Raw genomic sequence first — 26,206 nt, 5'->3', positions numbered from 1 at the left:
CCCCCCTGTTCCCTGCCCCCCACACAACATAATAATCCCCCCTGTTCCCTGACCCCCACACAATCTCCCCTGTTCCGACCCCACAATGTAAAATAGTACAAGGAAGCCCCCTCACCTGCTTGTCTTTCTGCAGGGAGGAGGCGAGCAGGCAGATCCCTGGTGATCTAGTGTAATTAGTAAGGTTTGCACACCTTACTAATCAGTTCGTTTTCGACCCGGAGCTCAGTGAAGAGCTCCAGCCGAAAAGGAAGGGAGACAGACCAGCAGGAGCAGAACCCTAACCCTAAGGTACGCGGTCTGAGACCGCAAGCCTGACAGGAATTTCCACTCACCTGCACTGCTTTTCTACTCACCAAATGCGAGCAGGCGAGTGGAAAGTTTGAGCCCTGCCATAATTTATTAAGTGTGAAGTCCCCATATGGGGATTATATGTACAATTACATCTACTATATAATCTATATCATAGTGTGAAGTACCAAAAAAAATTTGTAACCCACCAATCATTATTATAATCATCATCCCAAACCTAGTGTCAAATACTCAGTTGGAAAGACCACTGCATTATTACTATTATACAACATATCCACATTTGGGGTTTATATATGTATTAAAAGGAGAACTATGGTGTCAGTGTTTTTCCCCATAGTTCTCCTTTGGGTAACGGGAGGACACAAACAAGCGTCCTCCCGTTACCCTATGCTCAGTATACCGACTGAGATGCCTACAACCGAATACTACTGTATATCCAGGATTCAATTTCCTATTGCGTCGAAGAAATACTCAGATATTTCTTCTATTACACCCAACTCCAAACTACTCCCAATTTTCATTTTCTCTCCCTAGTAGCAAACCCGTAGCTTATTTATGTAGTTTCCACCAATTTAGCTCCCAGACATCACTTCCACGTACCTCTGAGAGTTTTTAAATTTACTGCAATTGGCCCAAATACCAAGGTGTGAAATGTGAGAGTTTTTTTAAGAGCAGCTGTAAGCTCCTCCATTTCACTTCAATGGTCAATTATTTGGAACCATGATTGAATACCTGGTTCTGCCATGCATCTCCAAGATCTAGAAATATTTGCCTCGCTGCATTCAACAGAAATGACAAAAGAGATCTACTATATTTTCCTGCTGGGCAGTCATTACAATGGAACAAACAGGTCCACAGTTCAAGAGGAATCCTTTGATCAGTTATAACATAAATATAATCAGTTACCTTCTGCCAGTATCCCTGAATAATTGGGCATGACCACCATATATGTTCTAATATACCCTCTAAACCAGTGGTTCTCAACCTGTGTAACTTCGGGACCCACATCTGTCCTTGGTCATTAAGTCGTGACCCAAGTTGCACGGCAATGGAACGCACGGCATTGTGGTACTACGCGTTCTGGTGCAGGCGATCGAACTGTGGGTGGGAGATTCATTTGGGGTATCATTCAAATGAATTGCAGCGCAACGCACCTCCCGCCCCAAAACGCACAGTGGATGCGTTTGCATGGTGCAGTGCAATAATCGCCCGAGACTGTGCAATACTCAAAAATACTGATAGACACACAAACAGACACAATCTCACAAACATACAACTCCAAAAAAATGTATGTTAAGCTGCACTTAGTCTTCCTAATTTTCGAGAACTGGAGTGGATCCTCAGCCTAGGGTCCAGTGTTGACTGCTGTGCTGTGACGGAGCTCCATCTACAGGTGAAACTCAAATAATTAGAATATAGTGCAAAAGTTAATTTATTTCACTAATGCAACTTAAAAAGGTGAAACTAATATATGAGATAGACTCATTACATGCAAAGCAAGATAGTTCAAGCTGTGATTTGTCATAATTGTGATGATTATGGCTTACAGCTCATGAATACCCCAAAGCCACAATCTCAGAAAATTAGATTATTACATGCAATCAATAAAACAAGGTTTGTACATAGAACAATATATCGGACCTCTGAAAAGTATAAGCGTGCATATGTACTCAGTACTTGGTTTGGGCCCCTTTAGCAGCAAATACTGCCTCAATGCGGTGTGGCATGGAAGCTATCGGCCTGTGGCACTGCTGAGGTGTTATGGAAGACCAGGATGCTTCAATAGCGGCCTTGCACTCTTCTGCATTGTTCGGTCTCATGTCTCTCATCTTTCTCTTAGCAATGCCCCATAGATTCTCTATGGGGTTCAGGCGAGTTTGCTGGCCAATCAAGCACAGTAATCCCATGGTCATTGAACCAGGTTTTGGTGCTTTTGGCAGTGTGGGCAGGTGCCAAGTCCTGCTGGAAAATGAAGTCAGCATCCCCATAGAGGCTAGTCTGCGGAAGGAAGCATGAAGTGCTACAAAATCTCCTGGTAGATGACTGCGTTGACCCTGGACTTAATGAAGCACAGTGGACCAACACCAGCAGATGACATGGCTCCCCAAATCATCACAGAGTGTGGAAACCTCACACTGTGTGTGCCTCTCCATTCTTCCTCCATACTCTGGGTCCTCGGTTTCCAAATGAGATGCAAAATTTGCTCTCATCAGAAAAGAGGACTTTGGACCTCTGAGCAACAGACCAGGTCTGTTTTTCTTTAGCCCAGGTAAGACGCTTCTGACGTTGTTTGTTGTTCAGGAGTGGCTTGACAAGAGGAATACGACATTTGAAGCCCATGTCCAGGATCCGTCTGTGTGTGGTGGCTCTTGATGCACTGACTTCAGCCTCAGTCCACTCCTTGTGAAAGTACCCAACACTTTTAAATGGCCTTTTCCTGACCATCCTCTCCAGGCTGCGGTCATCCATGCTGCTTGTGCACCTTTTTCTTCCACACTTTTCCCTTCCACATAACTTTCTATTAATGTGCTTTGATACAGCACTTTGGGAACATCCAACTTCTTTTGCAATTACCTTTTGAGGCTTTGCCTCCTTATGGAGGGTGTCAATGATGGTTTTCTGCACAACTGTCAGGTCAGCAGTCTTTCCCATGATTGTGATTCCTACTGAACCAGACTAAAGGTGGCCATACACTTTACAACCATCGCAAGACCTTAGTCTTGCGATGGTTGTAAAGTACTTAAAAAACGTACGATCTGCCCATCTCGGACAGGCAGATCGTACTTGCTTTCATCGCAAGCCCGTCCCCTTGAGGGGCGGGCTTGCAAGGACGGCATACGGGCAGTGTGCGCACACCGGCCCGTTAGTTGTCGAACCAGCAGGCCACTCAATCGCCGAGATTCGCACGATTCCCGGCGGGTTTTCCAGCCTGCTTGTTCGATGGAAGACGTGCGACCGTACAGTAGAAACGGTCGCACGCCTTCCATACACTGTATGATTCTCGTACGATCGCGGGATTTCCCGCGATTCTCGTACGAGAATCGTACAGTGTATGGGCACCTTAAGAGACCATTTAAAGGCTCAGGAACCCTTTGCATGTGTTATGGCTTAATTCGCTGATTAGAGTGCAACACTTTGAGCCTAGAATATTGCACCTTTTCACAATATTCTAATTTTCTGAGGTTGTGGATTTGGGGTTTTCATGAGCTGTAAGCCATAATCATCACAATTATGACAAATCACGGCTTGCACTATCTTGCTTTGCATGTAATGAGTATCTCATATATTAGTTTCACCTTTTAAGTTGCATTAGTGAAATAAATGAACTTTTGCACGATATTGTAGTTATTCGAGTTTCATCTGTATATGTGCATTGCTTGTACTGCTCCATTTCGCACCCTGTAGAGGTGTCGGGAGCCAGAATGTGATGTCACTCCGATCCAGGCACCTCTACTGGGCATAAGAGGGAGCTGTAAGCAATGCACCTATGGATGGAGCTCCCTCAAGGCCGTAGCTCCAGCCCACCCTACCTCAAGCTGACACTCGGCACCAGACAGCATGTTTTGAATGCTGCTTGGTGCGAGAACTGACTGTGTTGCTCTAGGAAGAGACTGAGAAAGCCTCTTACCTGGAAAAGTGGAAGGCACGCATCCACCCACTGAACATGGAGTCGCGACTAGGGCTGCAACAACTAATCAACATAATCGATTATTGAAAAAGTTGTCAACTTCTTCAATCCTCGATTAATCGGCTTCTGATTAGTTGGCCCTGTTCACGGCTCCACACACGCTGCGTGCCGCTCCTCCTCCTCACCTCATGCTCGCCTCTGCCAGACCCGCCTGCCTGCATCCACATGCCGCACCTCCTCCCCGCCTCACGCTCACCGCCCGCCCACATCCACGATTGGCACAGGGACGTGGAGATAAGAAGTAAGGAGGAGCAGGTGCAGGGGGATGACAGCCGCCGATAGACAGGCCCGATCTCAGAAGCAAGTTGCTGGAAGACTGCTCAGGTAAGCCTGCACTTCCCCACACATGGTGCTCTATAATGTATGGCTGGGATTTGTATTCTTCTATAGCTGATGGTACATTGTGCTATATATATTATACATAGGAATACAAATCCCAGCAATACATTATACACTGTATATATAAATGTATTGCTGGGATTTGTTGTATTCCTATATAGCTGGTGGTATTCTGTATTGCGCTGTATAGAGGACTACAAATCCCAGCAATAATACATTATACAGAATAGAATACCACTAGCTATAGAGGACTACAAAACCCAGCAATAGTACATTATACAGCGCAATGCAGGATACCACCAGCTATAATGTACTATTGCTGGGATTTGTTGTATTCCTCTATAGCCGATGCCATTCTGTATTCATTGCTGTATAATTTTACACTTTTAATTTCACTATATTGCACACCACATTTTATTTTTTATTTTTTTACTTCCCCCGCTCCAAGAAATAATTTCTCCCTATAAAGCCAAAGGTAATATATAAAAAGGCGCCAAACATCAAAGATAAACTTGTTCATAATGTACTGGACCCTCCAAAAAGACCCTCCACATTTTTCCAAGGGAAAGGATTTTACCCATGTGGGAAATGCATGGGATGTAGGCACACTGGTAAAAAGAAAAAAAACTTTGGCTCCAATTCAAATGGATGACAATTTAAGATCAATGAATTAATCTCATGCCATAGTACTCATGCCCTTGTGGTTTACAATATATAGGGAGAACCACCCGCGAATTAAGGGTGAGAATACGCGAACACATTAATAACATAAAAAAGGGTAAACGAGATCATAATCTATCCAGACATTTCAAGGAAAAACATAACTGTAACCCAAAAGGAATTCAGTTCATAGGCCTTGATAGGGTGTTTAAGCAATGGAGGGGAAACCATATGAAGAGGGATATCTCCAGAAATGAGACTAAGTGGATTTATTTGATGGAAACGATGACACCAAAAGGCTTGAACGTAGAACTAGACCTGAACTGTTTCCTATCAAACGATTAATCCATTAAAATATCAGACCCATCTAGGAAAAATTAATAACACAAATTCTGCTGTATAATACACCACGAACATAATATTGCTAATTTATTTACAGCATGACTGAGGTCACCAGTCTTGTCCTATGCACGCCTCCCCCTGACCACACGATATTATCTTTTAACTAGTTTTTATCCACACGGACTCAACATTAAAAGGGAAGAGGCACCCTCTACTTCCAGGTGCTTCACCTGAGACAGTTGGTTTTAACACATCAGATAAATAGGATGATCTTCCATGCCCAAGTCAGGTCCTTTTTATGTAGTTGTATGCAGTTTTTATGTAATATTTGATCAGTCTTAGATCCGCAACTCTAATATAATTCAGCTAGAACGATTCATGGGACTCTGAATCCGCCACAGAGGGAACTGTATGCAAAGAAACGTAATGATATTTAAATCCAGTAGCCGATATATGTAGTCTTTTTAAATTTTATAAACTGTTTTATGATGTTATAAATAGTTAAATGTGTTTTACTCCGACTGGATATGTGTATCCATGGAACAACTCACAGTAATAATACCTTTGTAATTCATGATATACTAGCCTAGACTCCTGTAGCTATTAATTAATGTGTTTTAAATTGTTTTTATTATTTGGATCATGTTGTCTAATTACTGAAACTAACACTCTTTCCTTTGGTGATGTTAGTAGTTTAATCTCTTGATGCCACTACGGAATTGAACATAAATTTCACTGTATCGAATAGCTATGACTGTTATAGTGACATAAAGCCGTAGCTCTCACTGGGAGAGATCAATTGGTACCAGGTGGTACTAATTAAGCTAATTAGAGTAGTATAAGTAGAACCCTGGGAGAGGTGCAGACATGATTCCCCCTTTTGAAAAAGTGAAAGCACGAAACGCGTCAAGGAGGATCTGTCTTCACCGCTCAAAGCTAACACTCTGCCACTTATTTTATGCTCCAACAACTCGTCTGTCTTGTAAGTGCATCTATGTATTATAAAGAAATAAATATTTTTTGAATTACTGCACTTAGAGGATTCCGCCGCCTTTTCTTCGTCTTTTTTCCCCCTGGGAGATCTTAATAGGTTTCCGTCCCCAGCGAGAGGTGAGGGAGCCTGCCAGAGGGAGGAAAAAAGCAGACCAGATCTTTTGAGAAAGGAGGACGGATCACTGTTTAAAAAAAAAAAGCAAAAAAGCAAAAAAAAAAAAAAACACCCAAAAAAGTTTTAAGTCACCCACCCATGCGTGCACGCACTTATCAACGTAAATATGCCTCGGGTGCATCTACATGCAAAAACAACGATTATGCCACACGTTACATACCGCCGCGAACGTTGGAGTGTGAGCAATAATTCTAGAGCCATTAATCACTGATAACACTAAACTGATGAGCGGTAAAAAGCTTTTAAAGCATCACCTATGGCCAATTTTAGGCATGGTAGTTTTTGCGATTTCACGGACGTGCACAATTTTAAAACTTTACATGTTTGGTGTCTATTTACCCAACGTGATCCCATCTTTTATATTTTCCAAAAAAAAAAATCAGGTACTAAATGTTTTATAACATAACGTAAGGAAAAGGTTTTTTTTTTTTTCATTACATAGTAAAAAAAATAACCCCCCCCCCAGTGATTAAATACCACCAAAAGAAAGCTCTATGTGTCCCCCAAAAAATGTAATACAATTAATTGCAGTACAGCGTTGTATGACGGAATAAATGCCAGTCAAAGCACCGCAGCGCTGAATAATAAAAAATGGCCTGGGCAAAAAAAAGGAGTTTCACATCCCGGTCACCAAGTGGTTAAAAAATGTAAACTCTAGGAGCAGTGGTCTCAAAGTAGCGGCCCAAAGACAACTCACAAGTCAGGTACGCGGTCATGGACCGCGTACCAGACTTGCAGGAGCAGCTACACAGTCTGCATCTCTGTCTGATGCAGACCACATAGCTGCTTCTATGTATGCACTCACATTGATTACAGATACCAATCAACCACTCCTCCCTGCAAAAAGGTGGGGGACTGGGGCTGTATTATTAGTGTGTGTGTGTGTGTGTGTGTGTGTGTGTGTGTGTGTGTGTGTGTGTGTGTGTGTGTGGGGTATTTTATACTTTTAATTATGTACACAAAAAACAAAAACAAAAATCATATCACATACTATATTACATGCAGTGTGCAGGCATTTACATGGAGCTGCTGTCACTTGATCAGTAACTTGAATGGGTGACAGCTGCCACTTGTAAATGCCAGATTAGGAATTCCTGCTGCAGGAAAACGCAAGTTCCTGACGCAGGAATCCCTAACCACACCTAATCTTACAGATATGAATAGGGCCTTCTTGTGTGTGTATTAGTGTCTATAGTACCATAACGAATATAGTTACATTTTATGAAATTTGGTGAGCGGCCCCCATGGGAGCAAAAAAAAAATGTCGAGTAACCCCCGAGTGAATTGAGTTTGAGACCCCCTGCTCTAGAGAGACCTAGCAGAGCAAACAATCCACCGATCCAATTCCCAGGCCACATTCGATAGTAATCATACCAGGGGTGCAGGCAAAACAGATACGCCTCCAACGTATACAGTTTTTTTTACAAACGAGCCGCACTTCCATGGTTCTTCGTAACTTTGTGACTTCGCAACTTTGTTTTGACATAACCATCGCGTGAGAGGTGATATACATAGCAGTTTCGTTTCACAGCATGTATTTGTTATATGAAAAAAACGTTACTTTAAATTTACAAAGATGCATTGAAGTGCGGCTCATGTGTAAGAAGAATCTAGAGAGACCTAGTTATAAATTACTATAAAGTACAAAGAATGCAAGTAGCACAAGTCCGGGTGCACCGACTCACCAGGAACCACCAATCGTGACTCTACTGCCAGCAGGTGAGAACACCGGAGAAGGTAAAGAGATCCCGACGGCTCCAGGTCCGAGACTCTTCCTTCCAGCAGGTACCCGATTAGTAATCGGCCGCCGAGCTGTCACTCCGACTTGTGATCGGGGAGATGGGAACATGTTGGTCAACGCTGAATAAAGTCACTACTCCCGCCAAGCAACTCAGAATGGAGTGAAATCCTCGTGTGATACAAATATGACTCGAGCGGCCACTGGTAATGACGTCCAAACAAGCGTCAGCAGCGCCTGTGCGTCCATGTAAATTATAGAATTGTATCTTGGGCGGTCTCAGCTAGTTTAGTGTATTGTGCGACCTCTAGAGAACAGCCGAAGCGAGGGAAATTAGGTACAGAGGACTACTTTTTGTGCAGTAAATTATGTTTTTTCCCTTAGGGTGAACGTAACGGCAGCGCCGCAAACTGAAAGCAGCTCTGCGCCATGGTTTTTATTGTAGTAGCTCTAGTTGTTATTTGCTGTAGTATAGTTCCGCCTAATGATAGGCAAGAAACTCAGGCCAGCCCCTTCAGTTATGACCCGTACAACCCGTGACTGTCGGGGGTGGGGCTACATAGCTGAATGGCTATCGCAGAAGGAGAGCACCAGTACGAGGTATGGAGCAAAACAAAATGGAGCGAACGATGGGAAGATAAGGAAAAGGCTAAAATAGGGAGGTTGTAGGGGTCTGGAGCTGGTAATTAATAAAGAATCGCGTGTTTTTAAAGAGCGTGTGTGCACCACATGAAAATTATAGACGTGGTGTGCATGTTTTTATAGGAGATTTAAGCAGGCATGTGTTTGTGTTATGGAGCTGCAAGACCATCTTACCTGAAATCTCACAATGGCTGTGAAATATAGTTTTTATATATAATTTTTTTTAACGTTTTATAGCATCTTACAGCTGCAGCTTTAGGCTGTATTCACACCAAACCATGAACGTATCTAGCCAATTTACAGACTTTTTTTGTGTGCTTTTCTTTTGCATTTTTATTTGCTACTTGTAGTACAAAAGCAGAATCAAGCATTTTTGGCCCCATAGACTTTTAAATGGGAGTACCTGGAAAACATGCATTTTCACATGTTATTCAGTACTCCCTTCAAAGAATATGGGGCCAAAAACATTTGGTTCTGCACTCCTTGGAGGGATGGGTGTTTTGCTACAAAAGCTTGAGTGCTCAGTTGTTAACGGGCAACATAGAAGACAATACGATTTTTAATGTTGAGTATTTTGTAGCTTTGAGCTCTGGTGTAAATGGGGCATTAATGTGACACTAAACTCTGAAGTTTTATCTTAAACATGCATTCAAGAACCTTAACTGTTAACTGAAATGTTTTTTATTTGTGTATCACTCAGTTGTAGATCCTTAAATCATCTCTGAATATGTGCTGACGCTGTCCTTCTGGAGAATTTTTACTTTTGTTCCATGGTCCCTGTGTGTGTGTTGTAAAGTAGCCATTGTGTCAAGCTCGCTCCTGTGGTGGACTACAACCTCATGTTTTATTTACTATTTTGTATTGGGATTGTAGTCTGTCACGGTAGCAAGCTTGGAGTAGTGCCTATTATACAACACACAGGGACCAAAACTAAAGTTTTGCTAATTGTTAACCATATGAGCCGCGCAGGCGTAAATGAGCATCCGGCTCCTGCAGCTGTTTTACCAAGAACACAGCAGCTGCTGCTTCAGCTGTGTTCTTGTACCGTTGTAAACAGCCGGCTATGGCTGTTCACATACAAGCGATCCGGCCGCTATACAGCCGACAGATCGCTTGTGGCGGAGTGTACTCACCCCACCATGACGGGTCTCCCGTCATCGATCGTAGGGAAATCAGCAAGCTTCTAGCCGCTGATCACTGGCCCCGGAAGTGATGTGTATTACATCACGTCCGGTGTCGCTGCACTTTCTCCGGCTCCTGTATTATTATACAGGATTTATATATCGCCAACAGTTTGCGCAGCGCTTCACAATATAAGGAAGACATTACAATCTAAAAGGGAGGGGGCTTACAATCTAAAAGGGAGGGGGAAGCGATACATGAGGAGGTAGCTTTGTGGGGATGAATTGTGTGAGAACGTGATGGTTGAGCGGTTAGGCTTCCCTGAAGAGATGAGTCTTAAGGGATCTCCTAAAGGCAGTCGGAGTGGGAGATAGACGGACATGTTGGGGTAAAGAGTTCCATAGGATGGGAGACACTCTGGTGAAGTCCTGGAGGGGAGCATGGGAGGAGTTGACGAGGGAGCTGGAAAGCAGAAGGTCTTTTGAAGAGCGGAGGCGACGGTTAGGGTGTTGTTTTGAGATAGAGTCGGGGACAGAGTTGTGGATGGCTTTGTAAGTCATGGTTAATATTTTGAATCTTATCCTTTGGGCAATTGGAAGCCAGTGCAGGGATTGGCAGAGGGGGGTTGCAGACACTGAGCGGTTGGTTAGGTGAATGAGTCTAGCAGCTGCATTCATGATAGACTGAAGGGGGATACCCTGTGTAGAGGTAAGCCAATGAGGAGGGAGTTGCAATAGTTAAGACGAGAGATAACAAGGGAGTGGATGAGTAATTTAGTGGTTTCATTGGTGAGGAAGGGGCGTATTTTGGAGAGGTTGATGTAGCCAGGAGAAGAAGCTGGTGAGGCAGATCGGTGCCTCATCAGCTACTTTGGCGTCCCTTGGTGACATTAGGGGTCTGACAGACCGCTGATGTCTCCATAAAGAGGACCGGTCACATGTTTCCCATTACATGTGTACTTTATCCTAAAAATACTGGTTTGATTAACTTTTGCGCAAATACCGTGTGACAAAAAATTGCAACTAGCATTTTTTTTATTTTACAGGGCCTCTGATTTCAGAAAATATATAATTGTATGGGGGGGTTTGAAGCTGTTTTCTAGCCAAAAATTCAGATTTTCGTGTGTGCAAATAGTAAGAAATTGCTCCAGACAGCAAGTTTAGTGGAACTTTAATGAGTAAATACCAAACAATTATAAAGCAATGTATTTGTAAATATGGGTCAGTGTAAACAGAGTTTCTGTTTGCCAGACCTATATGGCCAGCAGAGGCCAATATACACCTATAGTTTTTCAATCAGACATTTTCATTGCTGCCAAGAACCCTCTTTGGATTCTAGCTCAAATAGCCCATCAAGCACAGAACAATGTCGATTTATTTTTTATTTTTTTTTTATTCTTTATTTGTAGGCAAAAAGGGTGGGTTACATTGCAAAGAAGTACACGCGAAGGCCACATGGCCCCGCAGAATATAAGAACAGACAGTGAGACTCCTAATCTAAGCATGGTAACACATTGTAATATCACGTCCGGTACCAATGTTTGTCCCCGCCCTTAAGGCATTTTTTAGGTGAATTAACGTAAAACCAACACTACAGTCGAGGTGAGTGGTCAGGCCTAGCCCCACAATATGGGCGGCCAAGTCCACCACGATCACCCCTGAACCACGCAAAAAAGACTGACAAAGACAAACACTGACGCAAAACGAAAGGACAAAACTCAAGAGAAGGGGAAAGCAGAGTGTAGTACAATTCCTGCTTCCTGGCGGCCCATGGTCGTCTCAACTCCCCGGTAACAATGTCGATTTTAATAGTCGTTCATTATCAATACTAACTCACTGAATTTTGTTGATCGATAGAATGGATTTTTGTTTGCGCATGTGCAGTTTTCTTGCTGCGATTTATTTTTTTGTGTGTATGAAAACGCCACTAAACCAACATATTTTTTTTTTTTTTTTTTTACAATTCGAAAAAAACAAAACAGCCTGACTGAGGACATTTGGCCAGAAGTACAGTAATTAAAATCTTGGTGTCCCATCAACTAATCGATTACTGCTCAAAAGACCATTTGTGGACAGTTTCCAAACGAAAATTGATAGGTGTATAGGAAATTTTAGTGTCAAGCAATTTGAATAAGCATTTCAAGTCTTAAAGACTACTGTATAATTGAGTCTGAAGCCAATGTGTTTTGTAAGGTTTGAACATACCCCCTTCACCAGTGCTACGGAGACTCTGATATGAAATTGTATAAATTTAATAAATTGATCTTTCACACTGATGATAAACCATACAGTCAACTTTCTTTTTAGCCCTGATTTGAAACGTGTATTTGATGCTCCCAAATGTGTTGGCCTCATACTTTTTTTATATAAGAAAGTAGACTTTTACACATGAGGCAATTGTCAAAATCTTTGTTAATAATATTTAAATGGTCATACTAATGTAAATACATATATCCTCATTTAGTAAGCAATCACATTTGTAGACTATTATTTTTTTGATATGAGCACAACTTAACTACAAAACAGTCACTTTATACTGGAGAGCCTGTAGGTTGCTGCCGTGTGGGGACCTGAATGGAGATTACACATTGTACACTTTACATGAAGTTACAAAGGTAAAAAGTGAGAGTTTTGGCAGTGTGCGATACAACGCACTCTAATTTCAAAACACGCTAGACCCTCCTATGAAATTCAGCATTTTACTGGACAGGCTTGTGTGAACAGGCCATGAAAGTTTGGCTCCTCATTCAGTGTATTGTCATGTCCCGCAAATGGACAAATTAATGTGGTATTCAGGAGCCAGTCTGTCCAATCCTGGAGCCAGCTTTATTAAAAACCTCTAAAAAAAATTATAAAGGTCAAGCACCAGCTGTAATTTTGAGGCACATTGGCTACCTTGCCAGCCCTGCTATGATCAACTAAACAATCAACTAATTTACTAATGACTTTAATGAAAGGTAGCAAACAGACCACTCGCTACCTTTTCCAAAGAGTGCTTCACTTGCTACCTTTCATTCGGTCCATTTTTTGTTTACAAGAAACCAGCACTCTCCAGGTACGCGAGCAGCCCACCATCTCCACAGTGAACTTTTAAACCTTTTGCTGCCAAGGTTTTTTTTTTGTTTTGCACACATGTTATAACCCACTTTTTAGTCCTGACAATTACTTAAACCCCTGAGAGTCATCGTGTACAAAATAATTATTTGATCCCCTGCAGATTTTGTAAGTTTGCCCCCTTACAAAGAAATGAAAGGTCTATAATTTTTATCATAGGTGTGTTTTAAATGATAGAGACAGATTATCAACCAAAAATCCAGAAAAACAAATGTTATAAATTTGAGTTGCAGTTCAGTGAGTAAAATAACTATTTGATTCCCAAGCAAAACATAACTTAGTATTTGGTGGAGAAACCCTTGTTGGCAAGCACAGAGGTAAGAAGTTTCTTGTAGTTGGTTACCAGGTTTGCACACATCTCAGGATGGATTTTGGTCCACTCTTCTTTACAGATCTTCTCTACATCCTTAAGGTTTCTTTGGTGTCGCTTGGCAACTCGAAGTTTCAGCTCTCTCCATAATTTCTTTTATAGGATTAAGGTCTGGGGACTGGCTAGGCCACTCCATGACCTTAATGTGCTTCTTCATGAGCCACTGCTTTGTTGCCTTGGCAGTATGTTTTGGGTCATTGTCATGCTGCAAGACCCATCCATGACCCATCTTCAGTGTTCTGGCTGAGGTAAGGAGTTTCTCATCCAAGATTTGACAATACATGGCCCCGTCCATTGGCCCCTCAATGTGGCAAAATCGGCCTCTATCTTTAGCAGAGAGAAACAGCCCCAAAGCATAATGTTTCCAACTCCGTGCTTGACTGTGGGGATGGTGTTAGGGTCATAGCATTTTTCTTCCTCCAAACACGGCTAGTCGAGTTAATGCCGAAGAGCTTATTTCTCCAATCATCTTCCAGGGCAGCAACCTGAGAGATGATTGGCTCTTCAGTGTACAGGAAACACAATCGGACAAGTTAAAAAACCTCTCAAACCACACCCCCCCTCGTCCCTCAGTTTTAGATTGTGTTTCTTACTGTCCGGGTCAGCGCAATGTTTGTTTCTTTGATCCCGACACTGGATGGTCTTGTGATCAGCAGTCACCCTCGGTGTGGCTCTGCTAGGGTACTCTGTTCTTGAGCCTTGCCTTTTTCAGACTGTAGAGGTTATTTCCCTAAAGAGAAGGAGCTGGGTCTCTTCCCTAGGCAGAGGGTCGACCCTCAGGCTCATTATTCCCTAAGGTTTTTTGCCCTGTCTGGGGTCTTTTGTGGAGCGCTTCTTCCTCGTGGTGGGTGGGGATGCACGCCGGAATGAGTATTTCTGCGTTGCAAGCCTTATTCTGAGTTCCGACTTTACTTCCTGTTGCTGCATTTCGTCACCTCCTTTCGTTGCCACGAGGACGCCGGCCAGATGGAGAGGGGAGCTGCTGCACGCCGCCGATGTTGAGATGGAGGAGGAAGCCAAGCTGGTGATGGCTGCACCCAGATCTAAGGTAGCGCTGAGAGATCTTCCTGGACTTGGGGGATGTTGGTGCAGTCTAAAGTTGTGGGTGTCCTTATTCCTCCCAGTGGCTGTATTGATTACTGCCTGATGTGATGTCTTGTGCCTCTTTCTTCAGGAAGCGCATTGGGGGATAAGCCGGGAAGCCCAATCAACAGTTCCACCTTCTACCTCAACTTCTAAAACGCATTGTGACAGTTGTAACATTAAGTTGCCTTTCAATTATTCAAATCTCCTTTGGGAACAATGTATACCGAAGGTAAATGTTAAGTGAATCTTCATCCCTTATGCAAGATTTCATGACCAGTATGCGTAATGAAAAGGTGGCTACAGTGCAATCTATATAGAGAAACTGTAGAGGGGGCTGTGGAGGTTCAACCTCCATGTCACCTTTTTTCTTTGGAAGACATGAATGATTTGTTTCAAGTAATCCAAACTACTGAGCAGATACCTGACCCTCCTAACACATGTTCTGTACAAGATAGGCTTTACAGGGGTTTGCAGGATTCACAGGGCAGGGCAGAGTATTTCCTTTCTATTAATCCTTAAAAGATTTGGTATTGGGGGGAAATGGAAAGATCCTGAAAGGAAGCATCTGACCTTTTAGCTCTTGGAAGAGGAGATTCCCTTTCGGGAAAGATGAAGAAGAAAAATATTTTTAAATGCCCAAAATTAGACGCAGCGTTGTCACAGTTGTCTAATAAACAGGACCTCTCCTTTGTGGCAATCTGAAAGATCAGATGGATCGCAAAGCAGAGGCCTTGTTAAGAAAAGCATGGTATGCCAATTCTTCTGCTATGTCCCCGGCTTTGGCCTCCACATGTGTGGCTAGAAACTTAGACCTTTGCTTGGAAGGAGTTTAACAGCATGTTTCCCTAGGGGCCACTGCAGAACAAGTAATAGATTATCTGTCAGTTGTGAGTAAAGCAGTTGCATATCTAGCAGATGCTGCTGCTGAATCTGTTCGTGCATCGGCTAGATCAGCAGCTCTTCTTAATTAAGCTAGGAGAGCTATCTGGTTGAAATGTTGGGATAGTGATGTTTCCTCAAGATCCAAGTTGTGTGGGTTACCCTTTGAAGGAAAGTTACTCTTTGATCCAGGCCTGGAGGAAGTTTTAACTAGATCTTCAAAGGGGGAAACATTTCTTGAGAAAAATAAACATTTTCCCAACTGTCGGTTTTTTGAGGCTCTCAAGACCAGAAAAAAGAGGGTGCTAGACCTCGGGAACAAAGAGAAAGATAGTGGTTTAACAAAAATAAGCAAAAAGGTTTGCTCTTTACTCCTCCTGATTCCTCCAACAAGGAGTCAAAGTGACGCCAAGCTTAAGGTGGGAGGGAGACATTCTCTTTTTCATCACAATTGGGTAAAAATTAGTACATACTAGATTTAATAAGAGAGGGTTTTTGGTTAAAGTTTCAAACTCTCCCTCAAACTTTTTTCCTTACGCCTCTGCCAAGAGATCACTTAAAGGCAGATGCACTTTCTGTATAAAAGGTTGCACAGTTTCTCAATAAATCAGTTTGTTTCACCCTACACTCGGTCTCGACTAGTGACTGGGGAAACTGGGAGCTAAAGATCAGTGGGTTGCAATATCTCCTGAGCAAGGAAGAATACAGCGGCGGACATACTCATCCTGAGTACTGGGGTTTGTTACAATGCATTTCAAATGCACACCAGTGCACATCTATATTAGACGCACCATAATGCTCATTTGCTGGTGTGAGGCCCTAATCACACCTGAGCATAGCGGGAGCACAAGTCGCGTGTTTGCGTGAGTTTGTTTTTTTGCTATGCGTCACCATTAATTTTGACAAACATTGAAAAGTAGAGCATCAAACAAAATATGACATGCGTTCCATATTTTCCCTTTGCGTTCGTGTGCATTTTAATTCACATAAACGTTGAGGAAAAAATGTTTCTTCCTGGCTGTGTTTGGGGTGCCATTATTGGTAATGGCACAGCAAGTGCTTTGCATTTTTGGCGTGTTTCCCAAATGTGTATCAGTGCACATTTGTTGTGTATTTTCCCAAAACTCTCAGGTGTGTATGGGGCCTTAATGGCCAGCAAGTGAATTTGATGCAGCAGTTGCAAGTGGCAAAAACGTTTTTGCTTGTGAAACTAATGTATTCCTGTCCTGTGTTCCCTGATGCACCTGTGCACCAGAAAAAAAGTCTTATAGGTGAGGAGTAATGGGTTGCAAAAATCTCTATCGGATGCATTACAGCATGAGCAATCCTGCAATTATGCCTGAAAATTTGTAAAATGGTCACTTCCTGGCTTTTTCCTCAGTGTTTCATGAGAAAAAGGCCTTTAGCACCATGTTTGAGGTGGTGAAAAATCTAAGGGACTTTTCACAACATTTAGCCCAGTGATAAAGCTCTTTCCTACTTTTCACTGTTTTATTAAACAGGTACATTGCTATTACTCTGTGTATTTTTTACAGTGAAGAGAAAAGGCAAGATTTTCAGTTCCTACCTGACTTATCACAGTTTATTAAATACCACTTGAGAGATTTTTCACTGTGATAAGGTGAGAAAAGCCTTCTCACTGTTTATCACTCTTTTCACAGTTTATTAAACGTTCATCTATGCCTGTTCCCTGGGTGCTGCAACCAGAAGCAAGTGAAATATAGCATGGGTTTACCCCAAGAATCAGACCGCACTGACTCTGGAGAGATTACATGAACTGGCTTATTGAAGAAAGCACACACCTTCACAGAATCAGATAAGAGTTCAGTGTGTTACATTGAACAGTTCCCACCCCTAGACAGCCGGGTGCCTGCATTGGAGTTCCTTAAGCACAGACACTATTTGAACCTAATGAATTTCCTTAACCAGTTAAGAGCTTGATCACATCATCCCAAACAATGGCCACTCCAAACAGCCTGCTACCTTCACAAAATTATGTTTAGCAGAGATGGTATCCAAACAAGATGGAAGTCCGGATGGTTCAAATCAAGTCAAATAGTGAAAAACTCTAGATAAAATATTAAACAGGAAAACACACACACACAGCAAACAAAGTTCTCCGGGGGAATAAATATTTGCAGCCCTAGGCCCGTCACACAAGGATCCTGTATTGATGCACCCTATTTTTCTCATGTTCCTGACACTTGTTGGTGATGTAGAGGTGATAGGGGTATGTAACTACACATATGGTGGAATAGCCCTTTTTATTCTGTCATTTTGGTCCTAAATGTTTTATATTAGTTCAGAACTCTACAGTAAAACCCTTACACCTTCACCAGAAACGGCTCTCTTGTCTATCCTTTGTTTTATTTTTTCTGCAGCTTGTCAGGTTGTTCCAAATTTCTGGAAAACATCTAATTCTCCGTCTATCTCCTACTGGGTCAATACTATGAACGAGATTAACTACCTGCTGTCCGGCCGTTGTAATTAAACGGCGGCTTCTTGAGGGCGGGTGGCCGTCTTTAGACGTCCTATCCCATTCCGCTCGCCGCATGTTAAAGCTTGACATGTTTGGTGTCTATTTACCCGACGTGACCCCGTCTTTCATATTTTACCAAAAAATTGGGTAATAATGTTTTATAACATAACGTAGGAAGAACAGGTTTTTTTTCCCAAATTTTCTGTACTTTTTTTTATTATACAGTAAAAAAACCCTGTAGTAGTGATTAAATACCGCCAAAGGACAGCTCTATCTGTCCCCAAAAAATTGTATAATATTCATTTCAGTACAGCGTTGCATGACGGAATAAATGTCAGTCAAAGTACCGCAGCGCTAAATACTGAAAAAATGGCCTGGTCAGGAAGGGGGTATAAACACCCCGGTCAGCAAGTGGTTAAGAGAATAGAGGAAATTTTGGCTATAACAACTGACAAATATGACATTTTTTTTTACTTTATAGACAGTTTGGATTGATTTTTTTGCCCTCTGACATAGACTAGAAGCCTAATTTATCAATGTCTGACGTCTTTAAATAATGGTCGCTTTCTACTGACTTCAAAAGTTTCTTAACCCCCCGAGCATCTTCCTTTGAGTATCGGGGCATCCCTAGTTTTGTTTTGTTTTTTTTAGAAGGTTGCTTCCTAATCCTGGAAGAGGAGATGTGTTCAGAAAACTGTTGCACACAATCTGAGGCCCTGTTGATCTTTTTGTTTTGAAAACTCAGATTCTACATAGCCACAACTATCGGTTGGTCCCTAGTTCACATTTTAATCACAAATTGTTTGTCATACAATACTTTGATTTTAGTTATCCTACTGTTATTATGGGTTTTACAACATAATGTCGAGATCTGATTATTTTTATTCATAGTTTTGAAACGTGCATTCTTTTTTTCCTTTTTTTGTTTTTGTTTCAATAGTTAACACATTTTTTAAGCAAAAAGCAACAGGAAAATGAAGTAAAACTTATACAATCTGAATAAACAATCGAGTAACCATAAAGAGATTCTATGTTATCAGCATGGTATAAAAGCACTTTAGTAGAGAAATAGTGGGGATATAGGGAAAATTAAAGAAGGAAGAAGAAGGATTAAGAAACAAGCATGGAAAGCCAAACAGAAAAGTAAATGGATTTGGTGGTTTAGAGCAGAAATATTCAGTTAGGATTTCCGGGAAGACCAAGCAGCATATAACTAATTTGTGGAACCATCTTTATAGGTCATCATTTTCTCATAATGATAATGAAGATTAACTACAGCAAGAGTCTCAGATAGATTTGGAGAAATTCAACTTTTCTGATGGCCACAATGGTCAGTCTAGCGGCCAGTAAAATATGGGAAACTATATTTCGATGTTGAGGGGGAAAGTGTCAATACCTAGGGACAAAATGGCCAATGCATGAATGGGGGATGTTTTTACTCCCCATGACCTGAGAAATCTTTTGAAAAACTTGATGCCAAAAACTTCAGGCATTGACATGACCACAAAATATGGTATAGACTACCTACCTGTCCACACTCTCTCCAACACGCAGGAGAGGTAGAAGTATATATTTTACTTAATCTAAGGGGGTACAATACCATTGTAATGCTATCTTTAGCATGCTATAAATTAATGTAAGAAATCAGAAGTTCCAACGCAATGAGAAGAATATCAAGTGAACGTTGAGGTTCTCGGGATGTAGACTCGGAGGCGAGATGTTTCCATGCTTCCAGAGAGGCCTGTGTCATACGGGAAAATTGCTTCACCATTTCCTTGGGAAGTATGTGGGACAACAAGTTGATATGGTTATTGCCTTCGGAGCAAAAGAAACTTCAACATCACACCACAATTTTAAAGTGACCCGGCTTCAGCTAGGCCTTTATTGGTCTCAAAGGATAGCTAGCTAGTAATTACATATGTCTAGGACTCCCATCCCACCCAGTCTTGTGTTCAATTAGTATATAATGGGTGCAGCTAGGTTTTTTGTATCTTAACATATAAATGTATGCATTAGAGTATTGAGAGATTTAAAATAATAACCAGGGAGAGGTATTGGCAACCTTCAAAATAATGTAATATTTGGGGCAAAGCTATCATTTTAAAGGTTGCCAATTTCGCTGACCAAGACAATATGGTTCTTTGAAAACCATGTAATAAAGATTTTAATTGTTTTAGGAAGGGTAAATAGTAAAATATCAGAGAAATAGACCTGGTCAGAGTAATCCAAGTTGGAGACCCCATTGATGCACCATTGGAAAAGGTATTGAGATTGTAAGAAACATCTGGAATACGTAGTCGCACCTAAATCTAGAATCTGAGACTTAGTATTGTTCACGTTATAATAAGTCACAGCGCTAAATAACTCTAAAAGAGAAATTACAGAGGACGCATGGTTGGTAAGCTATAAGAGCAATATGGGTATGTTTAAATTTGAACCCCGTAATGTGTGGGTGGGACATAATAGTTTCAGCCAGAGGTTCAATGGTGAGATTAAATATCAATGGGGAGCGGGGACACCCCTGCCTGGTACCATTGGTAATATGAAAACGTTTGCAAAATGCTTCTGAAGTAAATACTCGTGCAGAGGGATTAGACTATAATGCTAAGTTTACAGACAATATCTGTGCTGTTACACAGTTGTAGGATATCACACATTTATAGCCATAGTTAAAGGAGAACTATGGGGTTAAGTCTTTTCCCCATAGTTCTCCTTAGGGTAACGGGAGGACACAAACTAGCGCCCTCCCGTCACCCTAGGCTCAGTATACCGCGAGCTACAGCTCGCGGTATACTGAGACGCCGCAGTATACAGCGAGCTGCTGCTCGCGGTATACTGATACGCCGCAGCTGAAGCGGATCCCGACAATTGTGCCGGGATCTGCCCAGCTCCGTGACTGATGGCTGGCTCTGCATATCTAGAGGCAGAGCCAGCTGTACCCTCCCCCGTCCGTTCCGCCAGTCAGCGCTGGTGGATCGGAGCGGGGGGAATCCAGCCTCTCCCCTGTCACGGCAGAGAGCCGTGACAGGATCGAGAGGTGAGCGAACGCCGGTAACTGTTCGCTCACCTCCGGATCTACTGAGCCGACCTGTCAGTCTCATTGTCACAGGTCGGCTAGAACTATGAGGTGAGTGAAAAGCACTCACCTCATAGTTCTTTTAATATTCATATTAATGTGGAATTAGAATTTATATAGTTTATTTTCCTTAAGCCATTTGCTCATTGGTATTGTATAGCTTATTATACTGACATCTTGTGGTTTTGGGTTGTTGCACTATTGGGTTTTTCTGTGTTCCCTCCCTTCTATGATGTTTTTAACCCTTCTTGTTCAGTACGAGCCATGATTGTCATGGTTGCTTGTAACAGGACCACATGTACATGCTAGCTGGAAACATTATCATCCTTGACTGCCTTAAATACCGTCTATTCGATCATCTGCTGTATCCTGTTGTAACCTGATGCACGGAAAAAAACACCTTGTGGATGAAAAGGTATTTGGCTAGTCCAGCTATCTGATAAGGATTGTTTGCAGTGATTTATATCTGCTTATACAGGCTGGGCATAGAGGTCTCAGCAAGGGATAAATCGCTAATACAACAATCTGAGTCAATAGTATCCAGCCAGCAAAACCAAATCTGTTTAACACTTGTTTTAGATATCCCCAGTGCACTCTATCAAACGCCTTCCCTGCGTCCAACACCAGAAGCGGAGAAGGCGTCTTGGTAATCACTGTAATGAATTATTTCTAGAACTCTGCAAGTAGCATCAAGGGCCCCTCCACCTTTAATGAAGCCATATTGGTCTGGATTGATCAAAGAAGGTTGAAGCCTATATGCCAAAACCTTCGCGTACAATTTCAGGTCAGTGTTGATTAGAGAAATAGGATGAACATTTTGGGGTCATGGGATCTTTTCCTGGCTTCGTTAAAGTGACTATTGTTGCTTTAGGAGGAAAAGAGGCAAAGGATGAGGCCACTTCGAACAAGTTTTATAAATAAGGAAGCAGTAATATGGCTTGGCATTTGTAAAATTTTCTAGAAAACCCATCTGTGCCTGACGCTTTGTTAGATGGCAATAAATTGATGGCCATGAGAATTTCTGGGGCTGACATAGCATCATTCAATTGTTGGAGTTGAGATTCAGATAAGCTGGTAAGTTTAGTACTATTTTAAAAATAGTTAATAGCATCATCGTTTGGGGAGTAGACGCATCATCCTTAAGATTATAAAGAGCCCTGTAGTATGAGCTAAACATTGCAGTTTGTTGAGAGTGGCAAATTTTTTGGTTAGTGGTAGTATGCAATAAGGTATTTTTGTCTTACTACGGTGTTCTCTGATATGAGAAGCCAGGAGCTTACCGTCCCTGCTACTGTTAGCATAGACATTAGCCTTAGGTCTAAAGGTTTGATTGTCAAATTGTCCCAAAAGGAGCAATCGAAGGTCATGTCTCAAATGTCGTGTCACAGTGGCCGCATTTGGATGGACTTTGTTCTGGGATTCAATTGATTTTATGTGGGATAATCGATGTTCTCGTTGGAATGACCTTTTGCCTGTGCACCCATTTTCATGACTATACCTCTCATGTATGCTTTGTGTGCATTCCAAAGGCAAAAAGCTCCATCAACAGAGTATTGATTTAAAACAAAGTATTCTTGTAAAGCAACTCTTATCAATTTGACATTTTGAAGGATAAGCATCAAAGACACATGATTACGCGACATATAAACATTGGTAGGAATCTGATGATCCACGACAGTCATATAAATTGGTGCATGGTCTGATGATGTTACAGCATGGATAGTAGACTCAGACACTTTCGTTAGCAGATGTTTATCAACCAAAAAAGGGTCAATCCGGGAACATGAATTAGGGGAGCAGAAAAAAAAGTGTAATCTCTTTCTGAAGCGTGAAAGCAATGCCATACATCATAAAGGAATTAATCGAGAAGTAGCTGTCGAGTAAAGTATCGTGGGTAAAGTTAGTCACCACAGACCATGGTAAGACCTTGACGTAATTTAGACACTTTTTTTTTTAACACCTTATGAAGGAAGCGGATCTGGTGAGTATTAGGTGTATATAGACATGCAATAGTGTAGATAGTTGAGTTGACAGAGCATATTAGCACAATGTAACGACCATTCGGGTCAATATGAGGAGATGGTGGAAAAGGCAACCGATTATTTGACCGCTGTCATGACTCCTCGTGTCTTGGTTGGAGAGTAAACAAAGACTGTGTGAGGGTAATCTTTGAGAGCATTTTGGTGACTTTAGAGAGAGAAAAATGGGTCTCTTGTACACAGAGAATGTCTGCAGATAGAGATCGGGCTTCCTTCCACAGGTGACGTCTTTTAGCAGGCTGGTTCAGGCCCTTGGCGTTCAGGGAAACACATTTTACAGGCATTTTGAAGAGGAAGCAATGATGAGCATCAGTCACTCCCAGATACTCACAATGAAGAAGGTAGCGACACCACTGTAATAGACGTTGATAAAATGCCAGTTGACGGGAGGTAGTGTTGAGGATATTCGGTACACAATTCCATACTTGGCTGATAGAGAAAGAAAAAAGGCAAGGTAATAACTAGTAGAAAAACCAGAAGTGTAAAAAAAAAAGATCCCACTGGGGGATCAACCTGCAGTAATGTATGCTGCTCAAGACAATGGGGGTATCACAAAAAGTGAGCATTGTGGCCGATCACAGCCAAGAGGCATAGCAGTAGTAAACCTCTGTATGGGTCACAATTAAGTATTTCCTTTTGAAGATTTAGAGCCAGGTTTGCGGGTGGACAGACGCCAGTCACAATCGACCTTGGAGTCGGAGCCAGTTTTGGTGCAGGATCATTGACAGAGAGGTTGTTCCACGACTTGAGGAGTGACAATCCGTGTTCTGGTGATAAATGGGTGAAAGATCCATTATCTTTAGACACTATGAGCTTAGCAGGATATCTCCAGCGGTATATTATTCAGTGGTTCCTCAGAGCTTTAGTAACCGGCATGAGACGTTTCCTAAACCACATAGTATGTTGCGACAGATCAGAGTAAAATTGAAGATGGCACTGACTGCATATAGCAGTCAGGGATATTGGAAGCGTCCCTCACAGTACAAAGAAAACATTCCTTCACGTGGAAAAAATGTACTCATCAAAACGTCCCCAGGCAGCTTATCTGGCAAGTGAGACGATTTTGGGAGGCGATGAATGCGGTCCATAACTAGCTCAGTTTAGGTCTGGAAAGAACTGCATGAATGAGATTATGAGCATGCTGGAGCAGGTCACTTTGAGAAACCGATTCAGGAATGCTACTTCTTTTTAAACAGCCCCGATGCTGGCGACGTACACTGTACGTCGTCAGTCACGAAGGGGTTAAGATTGTTGCGTCAAGATCTATCTTCTAGATCGGCTAAAATTATTCTCCCTGGCATTGTGGGAGTCTACCAAATCATTGAAAGTAGTAGCAAAATCTCCCCTCTTATTCTCAATATGTGAAACTGTCACTCATTTGGTGTAAATCAGATTTAAATTGTGTGACCAGAGAGTGCATTTCTGTGTTCAGTGAGCTTCTCAAGGATATCAACATGTCCCTTTAGTGTGGTATCAGATACAGGTTGATTAGAAATGGGATAGGCATCAATCGGCTCCTTAGTATCATTGTCAGAATGTTTACTCTTCTTATTAGCCAATAATATATTTAAGGTAAAGACAAACTTCCACTAAATTATTTTATTTTTAAGTATACATCATAACCAAACCATTGACTAGAAACTGAAATCCGCTTCAAGGAGATTATACATATATGTATATTTCTCCCAAGTTTGAAAAAGAGATGATTCTTACTGCAGCTAGTATTATTTCAATTCAATATTGATACTAACAAGGACCACATGGTCTAGTCCGATATACACTGAGTGGCCAGATTATTATGACCACCCCATCAGTACTTTGTTGGGCCACCTTTTGCCTTCAATACTGAAGCGATTCTTCTTGGCATTGACTCCACGAGATGTTGAAAGGTGATGCGAGGAATCTGACACCATGCCTGATGAATAGCACTGTCCAGTTCTGTGAGATTTGATGGTTGTGGAACCAGCTGCCTGATGGCTCTTCCAACTTCGTCCCATAAATGCTCAATTGGATTGAGATCTGGTGATTGTTGGGGCCACCTAAGCAAGGTAAAGTCTCCCTCATGTTCTTGAAACGACTCCTGCACAATACGAGCACTGTGGCATGGAGCATGGTCTTGTTGGAAGAAGCCATCTCCATTGGGATATGCCATCAACATGAAAGGATGAACTTGATCAGAAACAATACTTTTGCTATTCAGATGTTGTTCCACACGAATTAAAGGGCCCAAATTGTGCCAGGAAAACATGCCCTAAACCCTATCGTTGGAATATAACATGGGTGCAAAAAATGAAAAAAGGGCCTCAGTCATGAAGGGGTTAAACACTTGAACAGCAGCTGCTCTTAAACATTTAATGTTTTGCTGATACTCACTCCATGGCTCCGAGCGCCAACAATCATCCCACGTTCAAAGGCTGTTAAATCGCGTTTACCCATATCTTCAGAAAAAAATAACTTCTACTGTCGTGGTAAACAACCTGCTTCCCTATTTATAATGGTCTGGCCCTCTAGCAACTTCAGCGCGAAATTATATCTAATTTGCCTACAAACGTCAGGTGGTCATAATCTGGCCACTCAGTGTATATGGCTATTCAATTTAGCTAATGATAAATATAAATGTATACTTTTTACCATACATTTCAAAATCTTTTGTCTGAGAGATGTCAGCTTTGTGTCAATGTAGGAGCAAGAGATGGTCAGGTTCTCTTTTGGTTCAGTTCCCCTGGTCAGCCGTCAATCAGCTTCCGACCTCTCCCACCAGTGTCTATGTACCTCCTCCAGTACTCTTTACTTCCTTTTCAGTCTTTTCCCTCTTCTTTTTTTTTTTTTCTCTGGTCTCCATCTCTAACTTTTATCTCCCAAGAATGTAGGCATGGATTTCTTCTCTCCTACTTATGATGTCAGAAAAAGTATAATTTTTCTAAAAACCATCCCCGCAATTACCTAAAGGGGGCAATACTGGACTAGAAATAATTTTCGACTTTTTCTTAAAATTCCAATATTATTCCTTAAGATGACCTCTGACCCAAGCCTTAAACAAAACCATAAATTTAATAGGGTGGTCTGTTCTATGACAGCATCTGTCCAACTTAATGTCTCTCTTAATAGATATATAGCTTTGAGAAAGTCTGAACGGCAAGTAAATGTTCTTCCAAA

The 26,206-nt window shown here is 41.8% G+C and overlaps 1 protein-coding gene across 1 annotated transcript in view; it reads right to left on the bottom strand.

Moving 5' to 3' along the window:
• NUP133 (nucleoporin 133) overlaps positions 1-8,422 on the bottom strand; it is a 508,027-nt gene extending 499,605 nt beyond the window's left edge. The window contains exon 1 of the mRNA XM_018561308.1: positions 8,192-8,422. Coding sequence (XP_018416810.1) covers positions 8,192-8,355 — 164 coding nt within the window. The 5' untranslated portion in view covers positions 8,356-8,422. The remainder of the gene's footprint in view (positions 1-8,191) is intronic.
• Positions 8,423-26,206: the final 17,784 nt, after the last annotated feature.

The sequence above is a fragment of the Nanorana parkeri genome, unplaced genomic scaffold (genome assembly GCF_000935625.1).
Source record: "Nanorana parkeri isolate BGI_ZX_2015 unplaced genomic scaffold, ASM93562v1 scaffold515, whole genome shotgun sequence".
In the NCBI taxonomy this organism is placed as follows: Eukaryota; Metazoa; Chordata; class Amphibia; order Anura; family Dicroglossidae; genus Nanorana; species Nanorana parkeri.
This window is presented reverse-complemented; position numbering and strand designations above follow the sequence as displayed.